The sequence below is a fragment of the Corvus moneduloides genome, chromosome 1 (genome assembly GCF_009650955.1).
Source record: "Corvus moneduloides isolate bCorMon1 chromosome 1, bCorMon1.pri, whole genome shotgun sequence".
NCBI classification, from domain to species: domain Eukaryota; kingdom Metazoa; phylum Chordata; class Aves; order Passeriformes; family Corvidae; genus Corvus; species Corvus moneduloides.
Genome location: NC_045476.1, coordinates 24,167,094 through 24,185,099, shown reverse-complemented (window position 1 = coordinate 24,185,099; position 18,006 = coordinate 24,167,094). Strand labels below are relative to the sequence as shown.

The following is an 18,006-nucleotide window of genomic DNA, read 5'->3' as shown; positions in this document are numbered from 1 at the left end:
CCCAAGGCAACTCGAGGGCTGCTCACATGCTCCCGCACCTCCCCTCCAGCGGCGCCGGTGCCCTCACGGCTCCGCACGCAGTGCTGCCAGCGGGTCCCTCCCCGCCGCTGGCAGCGCCTCAGCCGCTCGCCCAAGCACACTCGCAGCGCCCGGGCGCGCGGGGAAGCTCCATGCCCACTGCCCAAGTCCCTTCGGGATCCGCACCGAGGGGACGGAGCGGCCGCTCTCCCGCCGGGACAGCCCCGGTCTGGCCTCAGCCCCCCCGGGAGGGGGCGCCGCCAGCCCACCCGCGGCCGCGCGGGTCGCGCCCCGCTCCCGCCGCCTGTTGTTGTCGGGGCTGCCCGCGGCCGCCGGGGGGCGGGGCCGGGGCGCGGCGACCAATCAGGTGGCGCCGCCGCCGCCGCGTCGGTGGCATTCGCGGCCGGAGCGGGCCGGGAGGGCGCACGCAGCGCGAGCGCCGCGCCGGTCCCTGGGCGGGCGCAGCGGGCGCGCGTCGCGAGGCGGTTCCCGGCTCCGGGGAGTCGCGGCCGGGACATGGCGGCGGCCGCTCGGCGGCTGCGGCGGCGTCCCTGGGCCCTGCTGTGCCTGGCTGTGGCCGCGCTGCTCTGCCCCGCGGCGGGCGGTGAGTGCGCGCGGGGCCGGGGTGGGGCGGGAGCGGAGGGAGGCGGCGGGCGCGGCGGTAGCGCCCGGGGTGGGGGTGTGGGGGTGGCTGAGGAGAGCGGCGGGGGGTGGCGGGTCCCCGCCGGTTCCTTTCAACAACATGGCGGAGGGGCCGGCTGGGGCGGAGTCACCTCCCCCCCCCCCCCCCCCCCCCCATCCCCGGTGTCCGAGCCCGGCGGGGACCGCTCGGCCCTTTGTTGGCCGAGCGCGGCGGCAGCTCCGCGGGAGGGGCGGTGGGGAGGGCTCCCTTTGGCCCCCGCCGCTACTTCCTCGCCCCCGCCGAGCAGCGCTTCGGGCGGTGTCTGCCTGGGGTAACTTTGTGTCCCGATGTCTTCCCGGGCGGGTGCGTGTCGCCGTGGCTCGCGAAGGCAACTTAGTTACCGCTACCGGAGCTCCCCCGTCTATCCGTCCGCCCCTCCCTGCGGAGCCCCTGAGAGCCCCCCGGCTCCCGGGCGGGGTGCGCCGGCAGCGGGAGGAGCGGCAGCCCCCGGGCCGCGGCAGGGCGCTCGCAGCGGTGCCGCCGGGAGGAGCGGCCGGTACAGAGACGTGTTGAATGTCCCACGTCGCGGAGGTGACATGGGGCTGGCCCCGCTCCGCTGCACGCCACAGCACCGTGTGCTGCTGTCGCGGTGGTGGGGGGACAGGTGAACTTTCGGTCCAACACCCCCTCGCCTCTGTGCTGGATGGGGACCGAGCCGTGTGGAAATGAAATCTTTGGGTGCATATTTATACAGTGAAACGGTTTTGTTTCTCCAGCCTTCTGTACCTGTGCTTTTTTGCCAGAGAGGTTTGATATCAGAGCTGTACTGTTGCAGAGCTAGTGCATGAAACAAGAGTGCTTAACAGCATTCATAAATGCAAGATCTGGGTAGTTTTTTTTTTTCCTTTTTGGGTTTGGTTGTTTTTTGTTTTTTGTTTTTTGTTTTTTTTTTTTTTTTTAATGTGCATGTTGTTCTGTGGTTAGCAGTTTGGGACATACGGCCTAATGCGGTATACAGGTGTTGCCCTACCCGAATTGATGTGGGCTTCAGTTTCATCTGTACTAAGTTTGATGTTGAAATCTGCATTTTATAATCAGTTCACTTCTTAAATTCTTCTGTAGCTGGATTGCATATTGCTTTGGATTTTAAAGAGGAAGTGGAGAAGCACAACTTCTTCAGTTACAGCTTTGAGACATCCCTCAGTCTGGATCTATACCATGCTGTTCATAATTCAATCTCAAATGGTACTCATGCTGAAAAAGAAAAGTTACTTAAAGCATTTTAAAATATTTAAGTTTAAAAAATTAAAGTTACTTAAAGCATAACTTGCTGTACTAAAATGTGGTGTTAATCACCCATACTCTTATTGAAGATGATAGAAGTTCTCTGATGTGCAAACAGTGAAATAAGCTTAAGTTACCCATGGGTTGTTCTTGTGTTCTTGAAAAGGTGCAGCAGACTTTAATAATTTAAAGCTTTCTTACGTAACACAATCAATTTAGATGTTAAAGGAAGTTTTAGCTCAATTTGAACTTTTTCCCTTTTAATGCCTCTCATCAATCAACAGTTTCCCTGTTTTCGTGACTTAATCTGAGGCATGAAATTAAGGTCTAAAAGCTTTGTGTAAAAACAAGGCAACAGACTTCCATACAAAACCTTATGGATGGAAGGTGGTGTGCTACCTTTTGATTTAAAAAAAAGAGAAATCCTCTCTGTTCAACGGAATGAGAAATCCAGGGTTCCAGATCCATAACTCTTCTAGAGGCCCTGGTATGGGTAAGGCAGTTAATTTGCCTGAACTTTGTGGTCTAAGTTGATGAAGTAGTTTGAGGTATGATTTGGCTACTGGTACTTAGTGTTCTTGTTGGGGGTTGACAGAAGTTGGGCATTTTCTGATTGCCTCTGCTGGGGCTGTTCTGCAACGTGCTGATGTTACTGTGTGGATGAGTCGTCTTGTGATATGGTTTATATGGAGATCAGGCATGTAATGAATCCCAGCAGCTAGCTGAACAGTAGAACAGCCCTAATTTGTAAGACAGAGTCTGAAAATAAGCTTTCTGTTTTTCACTGTGTAGGCCATAGTCTTTAGTGTTCCGAAGTTCTGGGGAGTCACCACTTGGAAACTCTTGTATTCAGACGGTTGCTTCTTACTGGAAATAAAGATAGCAATCTGATTAATATGGTGGAATTAATTTAAAAGTACAAGTAAAGATCTTCCTGTTTTCATAATGCTAGTAAAATTATTATCTGGGCTTTTAATTTTAGCTTTCTTCTGTTAGTTTCGGTTTTTTAAAGCACACGCTTCTACCAAAGATAGCAGAAACAAATTGTTACTGTAACAGCTCTAAGAGGCATGAACGTATCTCTGGGTAGTGTTTTGGATAGAGGGCAAGAACACGGAAAGTTCCATTTGGCACCTACACTGCAGAGAATATAATATCACTTTTTTGAAGCTGGAATTTTACACAAGGTTTTATCATTACTTGCAAGTTGAGGGTAGGGACTTAATAAAGTAGTTTGCCTCTTTTCTTGAGTGGAAGTTTTGCTTAAGATGGATGAAATGTACGTGAAAGTTTTCCTGAAAACTTGATACCCAGTGCTGTTTCTTTACAACCGTGAAGCTTAATTAGAGCCTTTGTGAGAAGAATGTGTTAGTGAAGGTCATGAACTATTGTGGTTTTAAAAACTATACCTATGTCCCAGATATTTTAAGACCTAAGCCTTTTTGTATCTTGAGCTAAAAGAGTTCAGAGATGAGTCAAGTGTATTGTTTGAAGGGATTGTCTGAATTACAGACTCAGAAGCTGACATTTGCTCTGTTATGTATTATGCTTTTTTTCCTTTGGCAAATTTTATTGGACAAGGAAAAAAACTACCAGTGAGCATTACAGGCCTCTTGCTCATCTCCCCAAAAATCTGTTATTGTCTCTTGCACGTCACAGCCTTCCTCCTTTATCCCTTGAACCTTTGCATCTTGTGGAACCAAGAGTTGTGCTTGTTCTTCTGATGAAGTTCTACTTTCTGGTGAAATTTTTGTTTCAAAAATTGTATTTTCCATGGAGGAAGGGTTATAATATCACAAGAGAAATATCTTTTTCAGCAAAATGTTGCTTTTTGGAGGCTGAGACTATTTGTCTTTTTAAAATTTGTAAAGCAAAGACATATTATTAAATAAAGTATTATTAATACGAAATTGTTAATTGTTTGTAGTAAGATGTGAGTTTGAGGTTTTTTAGAGCATGTCAAAAGTTTTAACTTCTGTACTGCTCCTTGGAAGATGATGTCTCACCTTACAATTTCCAACTAAAAATTCTTTGGCCAAAGGTGGTGTTCTGTGCTAAACTGTCTGGTTGAAGTAATGATGCAGGATGTTAACAAATGTTACATAGTGATTCATAGCATTTTATGTAACTAAAAAAACAGTCTTTCTGTAATTTTCTTTCTTCAGAAAGACAGCAGGTGCAAAAAAAATTGTTTCAGTAGGTAACAGTCTGGTTTTGATACAGACTTGTAAAAATTAAGTGGCTAGAGTGTACTTAATTCTCTGTTCATATTTTGTATATAGTATTAATATCTGGGCTCCTGGGAACCAGCTAATTTTAAGTCTTGTCAAGCTGCATAGTTTCAGGGTCTCATTTATGCTTCCAGATTGCTTTACCCTCACTGGGGGCTTTCCAGACTGCAGCACTCATGCAAGAGAGTCTTGGTAAAGGGAAAGCAAAACTGTCAAACTCAGAGTCTGAGCAATTACACTAGTAATGATATTCAACACAAAAGGTAATCTTGTGATATGAGATATGAGAAATATGCTGTTGATAACTTGTATGACATTATAATGGCATCATGCACACACCCCCACTTTCACAACAGCATTGTCTCACTGCTTCTGTTAGGGTAGTCAGTCTCAAAAAGCAGGAATGACTATATAGAATGGTAACGGCGCAGTGACAAAATGCAATACACAAGGAACTGGATTGCTATGTTGACCCAATTTCTGCTCTTGGCTATGTCCCTGGTTGTCTGTATGTCTTCCAGTGCATTTGTTTAGCTGTTTGTACTGTTGTTTCCCCAGCCTTGTATCACTTAAGTGTGAACTTTCATAGTTGGTAGTGGAGCTTCATGCTAGTGGTTCCATCCAAAAACTGTTGTAATAATTTAAGAAACAAGCAAATGAAAAACAAACAAAAAAAACAGTTCTCTGCCATGGACAGACTTGATTGAAAACTTTTTTTCTCTTGAATAGTTTTGAAAGTACTTTCTGTGGTAGTAGATTTAAATGGTGTTTACCAAATGCATTGAGATGTATTTTACCTGAAAGATTACTGGCTCTGGAAGATCAGCTTACACCAGAGTTGTTAATTTCTCATCTCTTTCTGTTATCAACCCATTCTAGAAATGTATGTGTTCATTAAAGTGAACTTGGAGATCTGACTGGTTTCTGTCTGAGTTTTTTTAAATTACTGTAACACTTCTTTGAGAAGAACAGAGACTAGTTGGACAAAAAGCAAAAATTTCTGTCTCCAAGAGGACAACAGTATGGGGTTGCTGAATTAGATTACCTGTTAATAAAACATGGAAATTCTACTGTTACCTGCTCAAGTTGGAAGGCATGAAGAACTGTTAAGTGGCCAGAGTAGGAAGGGGGGCTAAAGCATTTTTAACGAGTTGGTTTTTTTATTTTGAGTGCGTCCCCACTAGAGAGCAGCAAAAACCTGCATTCCTAGAAGCTTTGCTATTCAGCTGATTACGCATTGTTTTCCCCTCTTATCAAAGGGGGAGAGTAGCTTCAGAAGGAAGTAGTGATTTATTTGTGCCGAGGAAATCATTCTGTTGTGTGTGACAGTAAACTGTGCCTTGGAAGGAGACGAGAAGATAGCGGCATCAAACCAGAACAAAAGTGTAAATTGTATCAAATTGCACTAAGTGGAAATTCTGTAGCAAAAGAGAGGTGGGAGCAAAGTGAATGAGGAAGATGGGGCACAAAATGCTTTATTTATTGGAACAGTGTGTTTCTACAGCTTCACAAGACCAGGAAGATGAATAAGTGTAACAAGGTCAACCCAAACGTAATTTTTCACTTCAAATAACTTGGCCTCTGCACAGTACCTCAATGTAAATATATCTCACTGAATATCTGTGTCTTGCTGTAGGCATTCAGATTCATGTGCAGTTGTGATGAGCCCCAATTACTGTTTAAATAGAAAAAAAAACTCATGGATGAAACAAGGGGAAAAAAGGTGTACTCATTTAAAAAGTTGAAAGAAAGTGTGTGTAAATATTTTAGGAATTTTAAAAATGGTTTTAATAGATTAAGAAATAATTTGTTCAGGTGTAAATTACCAAAGGCACAGCAACAGGAAAATAAATGTTAAATGTTCTTGTAGTTAAACACTGGATAATAAGACTTTCCTTACTTCACTGATGAGGCAGGGAGAGACGTGAGTGGGAAATTGCATCTTCAAAAGATGTGCTGTTAGGATTTACATTCCTGAATGCCAGTTCTCATTTCATCTACCTTCTAATCGTTTTTTTCAATAATCTTCATAATAAAAAAATAATTTTGTAATCCTATTTGTAGGGTTTTTTCCTCCCTTTTTCTGACTTCTCTGTGTGCTGGTGAATCTCTCTGAAACAGGGCTATCTTTCTATAATGGATCCTAAGAATTTTATCAAATCTTTTCAGTAACAGTAGAAGATTTGCAATGATTTGGTTTGATTCAAAATCTTGGGGGAAGGGGTGTTTTAAGAGAATGTTTCTCAGAAGTCAAACTTTGAGATGACATGTGTATATGTATTTGAGATCAGATTGCTGTTTATTTAAATCCATGATGGAGAGGGGTGTATAATCCAAGGCAATTCATGTAGTTATATTAAACTCGTGAATTTAAGTGAAATGTCAAATTTCAGATTTTGAGAACCTTTTGTTTGCCACCTGTTAATTCTTCTCCTTTTGGTGTGAGTTTTGTATGTAGCTTTGAAAGAGACTTTTTTATGGCTCAGGACATTTTTTGGTCTTTGATCATAAATGTTTAAGATTTTAAATTTGTCAAAGTTTCTGTGCTTTAGTGTTTCTGTGTGCACATACACAAGTTCTAGGCCAGCTTTTGCTCTTCACAGTTGAACAAGTGGACTCAGGGTGTATTGATACTTTCATTGTTGCCACTGCACCATTTTCTGCATGTCTTTGGTGCTGTAAATGCAGGAAGGAGTGGAGAAAGAAATTAGAAGTAGTAGTCTTCCTTCTCCAAGAACTTCTGCAATGTAAAGAATGAAACCTGATCATCTTATGGGTGATTAGCCTGTCATTCTTGTTTCCCTCCCCATGCCTTCTCCTTTACTACTGCAATTGATAGCTTTAGTAAATCACCACCTTGAGTAATGTAAGACAGTGTTTTCCTGTGGCTTCATAAGTAACAAGTCTAAACCACATTCTGCTTCTGCGAAAGGGTCATGCAGGGTTTGGTTTTTAATGAAGATTAAGCTGTTTTTTTCCCTTTTGGCATAAAATGGAAACCATCAAGTAATGCATAACATAATAATCTTGGGTAACCAACACCATCCTTGTTTGTCACTTACTAAAGCTATACCTGTGGTTATTGTCAAAAAAAAAAATGGCAGTATTTGTATTTGGTTTGAAAATAGCAGACTTGCATGCTCTAGGTGATACAATGTTTTAAAAGTCTAGATCTTTCGTAGGAGGAGCTGTAGTGGTGGTGCTTTACCTGGAGGAACGCCTAGGATTTTAGCCTTTGACTTTTAATACATTATTGTGTAAGGAGAGATGACTTAAGCTCTAAATTTGACTTTCTTCTGCTCATCTCCCAATTTTTTTGTCCCACTAAAAAGCCTTGTAGTGTAGTTTTTTAGTGTTGCAGTTCTGTGTCTGTATAACCAAAAAGGCCTCCTAGCATTTTGAATTTGTATTTCTTTAGTCATTCGAATTGTTACAACTCAGAACATGTACCAATACTGACATTAATGTTTTTTTCTCAATATAGAATTGGAGTGTTACTGCCAGCTATGTACAAAAGACAACTTTACGTGTGTGACAGATGGAGTATGTTTTGCCTCAGTAACACGAACTGCAGACAAAATAATGCGCAATAGCATGTGTATAGCAGAAATTGATCTGATTCCTCGAGACAGGCCGTTTGTTTGTTCCCCCTCCACCAGAGATGGAGTCCATACTGTGTCTCATTGCTGTAACACACCTCTCTGCAATAAAGTAGAACTTCCAATTCCAACACCAGGTGAGGGGGGTTGGGATTTTTGCTTTTTTTGTTTGATTGATTGATTTTGTTGGTTTTTTGGTTTTTGGGGTTTTTTTATTTCAAACAAAATTCTATAAGAGTGGAAGTTGTAGGTAAATTTGAAGGCCTAAAGTACACCTTAGATTCTGCAAAGACAATTTCATTATATTAGAACAAGAGTTGTAATCTTCTGGATAGGAATGTTAGGGACAGTTTTGAAGACTTAAATGAAAAGTGTAAGTAAGTACGTTGCTTTTGTCCTGTGTAGTAGTTACGTTGATTCTTGAAAAAGTTACTGTGCAAAAGTTTTAACAAATACATTGAAACAATTTGAATATCGCTGTAGGATACTGGAAGTTTGATAGTGTAAAAGGAAATGAATGGGTTTACCATTTTCTTTTATTTTAACTCTCAGGCCCTACTCCAGGAAAACCAGCTTCTAACCTAGGACCTGTGGAACTGGCTGCTGTTATTGCTGGACCTGTCTGCTTTGTCTGCATTTCACTGATGTTGATTCTATATCTTTGTCATAATCGTACTGTAATTCATCATCGTGTGCCAAGTGAAGAAGACCCTTCATTGGATCGTCCCTTTATATCAGAAGGAACTACTTTAAAGGATTTAATTTATGATATGACAACTTCAGGCTCTGGGTCAGGTAATGTGATGCTTCTAGTAGTAATTACTCAGTGCTTAAGAGCCTTGTAAGACATTATTTTTTTTTAATATTGTCAAATCTACTTAAACTTATAATTAACTGGAGAAAATACTAGAAAAGCAACTTCCATGTACATTCAGCCAACATCAGTGAAGATTCAATGTATGGAAATAAGTGAAATAAAAGAAACACTGAACTGTTGCTGCCATTCCTTATCCTTCTCAGAGTAGCCTGATATATATAAATTATATAATGCAGGGAATATCACAGTCATCTATTGTAAATGTTTTGTGTCCTATAAGGCTGTCATTTACCTTTTTGTTCTGTGCAGCCTATCTAAACTACCATCTTCTGTGTTTTTTAGATAATTTTGTCAAGGGTATTTTTTAGCTTTAAATTGAAGCTTAATTTATAGATGTAGCTATTGGTGTATGAAAATATTCTGAGGTCTGAGTTAATATTTCAGCCAGTTCTTTCCTTACAGAAGATATTTTTCAGTTGCAAATAGCCATTTCTGTGTATAGAATGGACACAGTATGCAGACCAGGTCTGATGGATGTCTATCCCTTGATTTCATGCTTTTTTGTTTTAATTCTGACTTGAAGAGGTGTTGCTTTGGAAAGATGAGGCATTGGTCTGTTCACTACATACAGTCACTGCTATTGTAACTCTCACCATTAACTGCTTGTAGGATTATGGTGGTCTGTGTCATAAAAATGTAGTTTAATAGGTGTTAGGCGATGATGTGCTAGGTAAATCATTACATAAATTAATTGATCTCTGGTCCATGTTAAGGAGAGAGACATCGAATTTTTTACCAGCCTTCTACTATATAAAAAGTTTAAATAATTTAATACTGAAAATTATTCCTATACCTTGCAAACGTGTGTTGAAACATCCATGCCCTTTCAGAACACTTTCTGCAAAGAAATACTGGTGTTAGATTGTCAACTGCTGAATCCTTTATTTTCCCAGAACTGCAAAAAATTAAAACAACAAAACCCAAGCATCTAGGTTGTGTTTCTTTCCCAAGGGCAGTAACTGGTAAAACTGTTTAGAGTCTATTGCTTTGTCAAATGAAATTAATGTAACTTGCCGAACATGTTTAAAATCTAGATCAAAAATTCATATTTAGTCATATCCTCCCTAAAGAAGGTGAGCTTGCACTAGGGTGTGTAGGTTTCAGGTGAGAAAGCTTTTGTGTGTCCAAATAAGATTTGATCCTCATAAGGGTAAGTTGTTCTCCGGTTAGAACTGGAGTTTTAGTAATTTATGTTTATCTCAATTTTCTCATTTACTAGCAGGAGTAACTAAGTCAAATAATGAAAGTGATTAATAGAACTTCCAATATATTGGGCTAGAGCTTGATAAATGCACATTCTGGACTTAGGCCTCCAGTTATGTTTGTTTGTAGGAGGGGTATGCAGAAGTCAGAGATATAGATAATATGGAGGAGTCAGAGATTTAAGTATCTTGGAATGTGTAAAGATTTGCTATATATGATTGTTACACTATTAGAAGTGTAAAACTCTCTACTTAATGTCTGCAGATCTAGACTTTTCCTAAGGAAGGCTGAAAAAATTCTAATAAAAATTCAAGCTTAGTTGTCAAATGGTCTTTTCATTCATTATCAGGAATATTCTTTCATTTTTCTTCTGGCATTCTACATGTGGTGCTTCTGAACCGCTCTTTATGTCTGAAGACTCTGGAAGTACTCCTTCAAAATAAGCTCTTGAAAAGCAGAGAATCCAAGTTAGAAGAAACTTATGATTCTTCCCCTGGAGCAAACAGCTAGAAACTACTGACTCTTCCCTTGACTATTTGCAAATTACTCTTTAAGTAAGAGGAGCATGCTAGGGAATTGCTAAACTTTCACAACTGAATTCGGAGCACTTAGGCTTGTCTACACTCCCAGAGCACCTGACCTACTTGAACATTGGCGACTGGTGAGTGCATCCAAGGAATAAAACCAACAGATATGGTTGAATTTGGCTTATCCCTAAGGAAGCCTCTTCACTAATTTCCTTTTATGCTTGAAAGGCTGTAAAACAAGCCTGAATGTTTCCTTAAAAGGGATCTTTTAGCTTCAGCTGCAGTGAGTTCCATGTTGTTGAGCTGTTTGTAAGACAAGTATTAGCCTTATTTAGTGTTCTCTACTTCACTTGGATTATGAGAGTGAAATAGGAGATGCTTCAGGTACTTACTTTCTGTACTGTTGGCAGTGTATTTGCAATGACTTGTGTCACTTTGTCTCCAAATTAGTCAGTCAATGACTATACAAATTTACAGTGCCCTAGCACCTGAATTGATAATTTTTGTGTGTTCTGAAGTATGCCTGCAGCATTTGAATCTCATTGAAGTGTGTATTTTATTCCAGACTTTGGGTATGGCACATTTAAAATTGAGAAGACTGTACCTTTCTGGAATAAGCTGGGGGTACAGAAAAGGGTCTCCAAAGGGAGAAAAGTCAAGAGCTGTGAGTTAAAACAGTGCTTAACCCTGTCAGAAACAGAACTGTGTTAAAGGGATGGTGTTGGGACGAGAGGTTGCAAAAACACAATGGAAATGTACAGCACAGGCAAAATAATCCAGACCCAAGAGGCACAGCTAAGGAAGTGTTTAGTTTGGTGACCCAAAGGCCATGTTCTGCTCTTAAACTCATGCTGAGGGACCAGAAGAGCTCATAGTAAAATAGAAAGGATTCTACCAATTTTGTTAATTCAGTATTCTCTGGTGAGAACTGTATAAAACAGAGAAATAATCAAAACTCTAAAAATGAGCTTCCTATTCAGACCAAAAGGGAGTAGGATTCATTTACTGCAATGGTGAGTAGTAAGCTGCTATTAATTACTCGGTCTTGACTTACGTTAGTGTTGCTATGTTGTTCCATGACGAACAAGACCTGAAACAAGGAGATACTCCATGAAAGGAATTAATGAAACATCTAAAATAGATCCTTCTGGTGAAGCTACAGCTTCTAAGAGAAGGATTTCAAAGTCTCTTGGAGCTGAGAATGATTTTCAGATCATGATGCAAATCTCTAAATATCAACTACATATTGTATAGACAGATGGGGACACCCATCTGTTACTGTCTTAACTCACAAATGACGAAGTCACTTAGTTACGAGGGTGTAGGAAGAATTGCCTACAACGGGGGAGAAGCTTTGGATTGTACTGGTAGGCGACTTCCAGCAGGAACTTAAGCTATTTAGAAATCCAAAGGGTCACAGAAATCAATGCAAAGTTGAATCAATTGAAGTGAATGTAAAGCTCCTTAAAAACTATTTTGCAATTCATACAAGCTTGAAGGGAATGAGATTTTTCATTGCAATTCATGGAATTTTTTTTTTTTATTACTCATCAGAGGAAGTAGTCTGGGCAGAGACTTGTGAACAAGAACAAAATTTTAGCAGCTGCTTTCGTTGCTCTAGAACTTAATTCCTGAATTACCCGTTTTAGTTACAAACTTCTTATGCGTTGGAAAGTCACTAAACTAATCAGAGTATGCTTAAGATATGGAAGAAAAAATGAACTTTCTTCTTATGTTAGACTTTAAGAAGGCTTGAGGATACTTTATGGTATATGAAAACAATGATGAAGGTTTCAGGAATAAATCGGATGACCATGGCTAAATACAAGGTGTTAAACACTGAGCTGCTGCTGAATTTAATATGGGCTCAAATTTTCTTATTCTCCTGATCGGCAAAATGGCTATCATCTTTCTTCATGCACAGTTAAAAGAAGGTGTAGCCAAGAACTTGGAGTACAGCTGTGCCCAATGTGTTTGTGAAAGGCTGAGGCTGTAGCTGTCTCCTGTGAGATGCTTTTCAGGCAGTTTGGTTTACAGTACAGCAGTTGCTCAAGTTCCCGGTGACACAGGGCTGTGTTTCTTCTATAGCAAAATGAGGAAATTGCTCAGTTGCAACAGAAAGTAATGAATTGCTGTGAATGCAAGATAAGTATGGATTCCAATCTTCTGGGTGCAGCAGTAGTAAGAGAAAGGTCGGTTTCAGACAAACAGAAGCAAGTTGAATCTTGTAAATATTGTAAATATAAATATTGGAGTAAGTGGATAGATCACAGTAGGGTTTTTATCCTACAGTGGCATCTTAATGTGATGAATGGGAGTTTGTAATATGAAATTGAAATGCTTTCTGTCTAGAAGGTTTAGAGCTTAGTATATGTGTAGCAGTTAGTTGATATCCTTGGACATATATTTTAAACAAGGAGAGATATCTATAGAAAGTGCAGCAAGTTGAGAGCAGTGGATCTGAAAGTGAGAATGTACAAACAGTATTCTCATACAACTGTATGGCCTATCACCCATTTCAGGTACACAAAATACACAAAATGTATTTGGCATTTGCCTATAGATTTTACAGTAGTGCATAAATTCTAAGGAAGAAACTCTCTCACCAATGAAGTCAAATTTTACCTTTTCAGGGTTGAGTTTGGTCCTGTGGTTGTTCTAATCTGGCCTCTTCTGCATTTCAGAAGTCTGTCCATAAAGAATGCAGGTTAGGCTTCATGGCAGAGCCTCTATAGTTTGGGCATGCAGCACAATTCCCCTGAGGACTATTACAGCAAAAGTTTTAACTTTCTCAGGAGAAATTATTACAGCACCTGACAATGATTAAATTGCTGGTATGGTGTACATTTTTTTTTTCCTTCTTGTCTTCATGTAGGTATGTTGTCAGCATAGACCATGCAGAAAATTCCTGTAAGGCTAGCATTTTTGAGGAGCTCTTCTGAACACTGCAGTGTTTTAATTTCCTCTTCTCAGACTGAGACATGAGCATGGCAACGCTGCCAACCAGATCAGATGTCCTTCTAGTGCTGTTGTTAGCGAAGAATATCCAGAGGTGGACAAGAATTAGTTATTTGAGCTATTAGTGGGATTTATTTTCTATAATATAAGGAAATGCAGGTGTTCTATCAGCTATTGGAACAATGGTTATAGAGTAATAGATTACTTTGTAAAATGTTTGGTTTAAGTGAAATAATCCTATACCAAAAGAGCTTATTGTAAGCAGATAATCTGGCTGATGGTCTCATCCTGCAGTGTAGTATCAGTGTGGAATCCAATGACAAGCCCTGAAGTTACAACAGGAAAGATTGAAAATAAACAAAACCCCAGCCTGGCTGAGGGATGCCAGTGCTGCTTGTATAAAATTACTGAAGTGTATTAGGAGGTGCTCTGTGTTGAAAGCATGTAAGTGTTTCAAAGCTGTAAAACCTTCATGAATGTAAACATTTTTCTCAATTATAATTACAGTGAGGTGAACAAGAATGGCCTGTAAAATGGGAAGCTTGCATTACAAGGATGTTTTCCTATTTTACAGTGACTCGGGGTTACTAAGAAGCTATCAGCACACTTGGGCATGAGTGTGGATTTTCAGCAGCCGGTGTTGCTGATAAGTGTGGTTTAACTTTAACGTAGAAATGGACTATCTAGTGATTAATCTAGTAAATTAATCAGTAGCAAAAGTGCTCTTAAACTGCTTTGCTAAGGGCAGATCTTTTTTTCCAAAAATAAAAAAAAAAACCCAACAACCAAACCCCAAACAAACAAGCAACCAAAAACCCCCCTAAACCTGGTCCTGACTGCCTCATCATTGTTTCTTTTTTTCATTTAAATAGGATTTTATGGATCAGCAAGTGAACATTGTTAACTGAAAGGAAGTGTGTGTTGTGCTTTTAACTACTGTAGAGGTAGTTTGTGGCATATCCTTGAGTACTTGTTATGCTGGCTCTTTAAGGGTGAAGGCAGAATCTTGCCTATGTGCTTGCCAGCAGTTCTCAACAAGAAGTTAAAATCTTAGAGAGTAGGTGCATTCTAAGACGAATACCCAAACAGAAATAGAATCTCATATTCAGTATTTGGGGGGATAAGTGCTAATTCTCTAGAGTGGTATTTAAGGTTAACGTAAAATCTTCTTTTTAGGTTTACCTTTACTTGTGCAAAGAACAATTGCAAGAACTATAGTACTTCAAGAAAGCATTGGTAAGGGTCGCTTTGGAGAAGTCTGGCGAGGGAAGTGGAGAGGAGAAGAAGTTGCTGTGAAGATCTTCTCTTCAAGAGAGGAACGCTCATGGTTTCGAGAAGCAGAAATTTATCAGACAGTTATGCTACGCCATGAAAACATTCTTGGATTTATAGCTGCAGACAACAAAGGTTGGTGACACTATGAAGTAATTTTGCTGATTCTGCACCTGGTCAGAAGAGACAGTACATGAAGGGGAAGAACAGTTGTGAGGACTTAAGAGTAGCAAAAAATTGTTTTAACTGGAGTGGTTCAGGGTTTGGCACACTTTTCATGGGTTTAATGAAGGAAAAAGTACATTGTCTTTTTTTTCCTGAAGAACATGCTTTGTTTAAATTTGTTTAAAATGCTTTGGTATCAAAATGGAGTTGCCTTATCCTGTGAGCCCACACATCTGCTGAATACTGGTACCTGTCATTATCTCATAGCCCAATAATATAGATGTGTGGGACTGAAAGAGATCATGTCTAATCCTCTTGTCCAGATACAAAGTAGGAGGTAGAAGATTTATTCTTAAGGCTGAGGTATGAAAAGTTATTCTTTTAGCAGTCCAGTTAGAAAATAAATTGGAAAAATGGAATTAATTATATGTTCCTAGTAGTAAAAAACTATACCTGCTTCCTGAAACTCTCCTGATAAGCCTTTAATTATCCACTAAGAGGAACCATTTTTTCAACTTGATTTGTTGTGATTTCAGTCAGATTAAAGTTTCTTGGATTTTCCTGCAGTTCAATTAAAGATGCGAGCATCTGACAAAACCAAAACAAGTTTTGGATTTCTTTCATTAAGGGGAGCTAAGATGTTAAGATGCTGGTTTTTTTGAGTTATTGTCGTCTGAAATTGCACGTTTCACCACAAATGGCCTTTGACATCTTTGTGAAGAAAGCATTTACAGAAAATTCTGTCACGTTATGGAGGAGTCAATGATTCACACACGCGCTGTATTTTTAAAGGGCTCTCAGTTTTGTGGGAAATTCCGGAATGGTTTTAGTGAGGTTCAAGTACATGTGTAAATAAAGTTCTTTTTAATTACCATTAGATTAATTTCAAGCTTCTGTATCTATATAAATCTGTAAAATTGGAACTGAATCCAAGAGATTGTGCAGAACACTTCTCCAGGAAAGGGTTGTCTACAGTTAATTTGCTCCTAACAGATGTTTGTGCAACTTGTTATTCTCCAAGACCTTGCAGATCAACACCATACCAGGCAGCTTTTTCCTGCAGCTTATTATGCTTACCACTAGAAACTGTCTTATTTCCATGCCTAAAACTGTATTTGATATTACTAGCACCTGCAAGAGCTTGAGTTTTCTTTGGCTGGCCTAAGGGAGTATCTGGAGCCTGGGTTTAAAATTAGATCAGCTGCATTAAAGCCATAAATGAAGAGCCATCTCTGCAGAAGCTTTAGCTTCTATTTCTTGCTTAAAAGCATAAAGGATATATTGCAATAGCTTAGTTGTAACTTTTAACAAAATTCATCTCTGGTTAAGTATACCAGTGTCTCATTTTGCCTGAAAACCTCCTGGTAGTTTGTCCCAAAAATACACTTGACTACTGTGCAGAGGAGGTATGAGGAATTGGGTGGGTTTTTAAAATAATTTCTTAATTGCTGGTTTGTGTTGCAGATGCTATAGCATTTGACTTGGTCATCTATAGTTTCCTTGTAACAAAATATAATGTGATATGAATTTTTTTCTGGTTTTTCTGTTAATATGCTTTACATACAAAGAAGAAATCCTTAACTGATAGGTCATGGCATTATTTGAGGTTTTAGGCTTTCAGGGCAAGGCTCTTCTACTTTATTGAGAACTAATTGGTGTCTGGTTTTTGAAAAATAGATAAAAATGTGTTTTGAAAATGCCACTATTCTTGACTATGTTCTCTAACATAGCATTGCTGTCTGAGCAGAAGTAGAAATCTGTACTGTTATTTTTAACCCATCAATACAGAATTGGTTCATAGTATAACCTTCTGCATTCTCTCAGTGAGAAAATCTGTACACACCATTTGCTCTCTGGGCTAAGAATTCAGTCCTGAATATTGAAGGAGGTTAATACTTCAATTCTTATTTAGAATACTTCAGGCCACCTGTATCCCATTAAACAGGAGAACAAAAGGGACCATTAGGGGGGTAGTTCTCCCAGTTTAGCAGGTACGCTATCATGGTACTCTGAAAGGAGCAGGTGTTTCACTGCAGGCTTTAGAGACCAATGGCTTAAGAACACCTATGAATAGTCTTTTATTGTAGATGCTGGTGCTAACTGATAAATGTTTGTGTGGTGCCAGGTGCAAGATTATGTATTCATTCACAGCAATAATATCTGTGGAGGATTTGTATCTATTTCTCCATAGGGCTGACTTTTGAATGCATTCAGGAGTTACTACAGCCTAGCTGGAATGCACAAAGTCATTAGACTGCAAGAATCTGTGTGTCTGAGGTATTGCAAAGATGACTGCAGAGATATAGGAGTACTAGTAATTTTAAAACTGGAAAAGGACTAGTACAAGAGCTGTAGAACCAAGGTGTGCTGCAGTTCTTGCTGCTGAATTAGGTCTTTGCTCTTACTGCAACTGCAGTTTTTCACAACTGCTGAGGAGCATCTGGCTGGCCATTTAGTGTAAAATTGGCGGAAGGGGTTCCTTTGGGTAGGAGGGTGTGTGTTTAGATTAGGGTTTGTGACTGAACTGCTGTCTTCACTCCTTTTTCTACTATGCTGTTTAGTTCATGTGCCTTAATGGCACGTTCTTCTCTTCTACTTCCCCAGAACTGTATCATGTTCAGAAAGCTATAGGAGCCGATCCAATCTATCTGCTTTCCACCCTGTAATCTACTGGGAAAGAGGTGCTGCAGTTATGGCACCTGGAGGGCTGAGAAGTGATGAACGATTTTAACTGCAGTTGTGATCTGGCTGACAAGCACTTTTGTGTTCTGGGTAGCTCTTTGCATAGTGACAAAGTATGTGCTAACTTCCAAATACTGCTAGGTCAGGGAAGTTTCTTTCAGGGCCATGTGTCTTGTTTTGAGCCATCTAAACACACAGTTTGTTTTGTTCTTTCTAACCCAGATACTTGAAGGTAAAGTGTATCAGGGACTACTTATCTCTACTATTCTAGTAGCAAAAGAGTAGTGTCAGCAACCTTGGTTTACAGTACTAAATGTTTCTCTGCATTAGCTGGCTATAATTAGAACTGCCTGTAGGCAAATTCAAATAAGGTGAAGTCTTGCACTGCACACTTCCAGATAACTTTATGCACTAAAATACCATGACTTCTCCATTCCTTCCCCTTAACTGAAAGGTGCGCTTCCCTAGATGATTGGTTCCGTCAGAATACCTTTCATGGTAAGTAGATCCCCAAGAGTGACGTTAAACAATATGCTGCAAAGAAATAAGCAGAATTCCTGCCTCTTAA

General features: G+C 40.1%; 1 protein-coding gene across 1 annotated transcript in view; it reads left to right on the top strand.

The window, feature by feature from the left end:
* Positions 1 to 468: 468 nt before the first annotated feature.
* TGFBR1 (transforming growth factor beta receptor 1) overlaps positions 469 to 18,006 on the top strand; it is a 34,983-nt gene continuing 17,445 nt past the window's right edge. The window contains exons 1-4 of the mRNA XM_032102179.1: positions 469 to 622; positions 7,640 to 7,891; positions 8,307 to 8,549; positions 14,496 to 14,726. Of these exons, the coding sequence (XP_031958070.1) occupies positions 535 to 622; positions 7,640 to 7,891; positions 8,307 to 8,549; positions 14,496 to 14,726 (814 nt within the window). The 5' untranslated portion in view covers positions 469 to 534. The remainder of the gene's footprint in view (positions 623 to 7,639; positions 7,892 to 8,306; positions 8,550 to 14,495; positions 14,727 to 18,006) is intronic.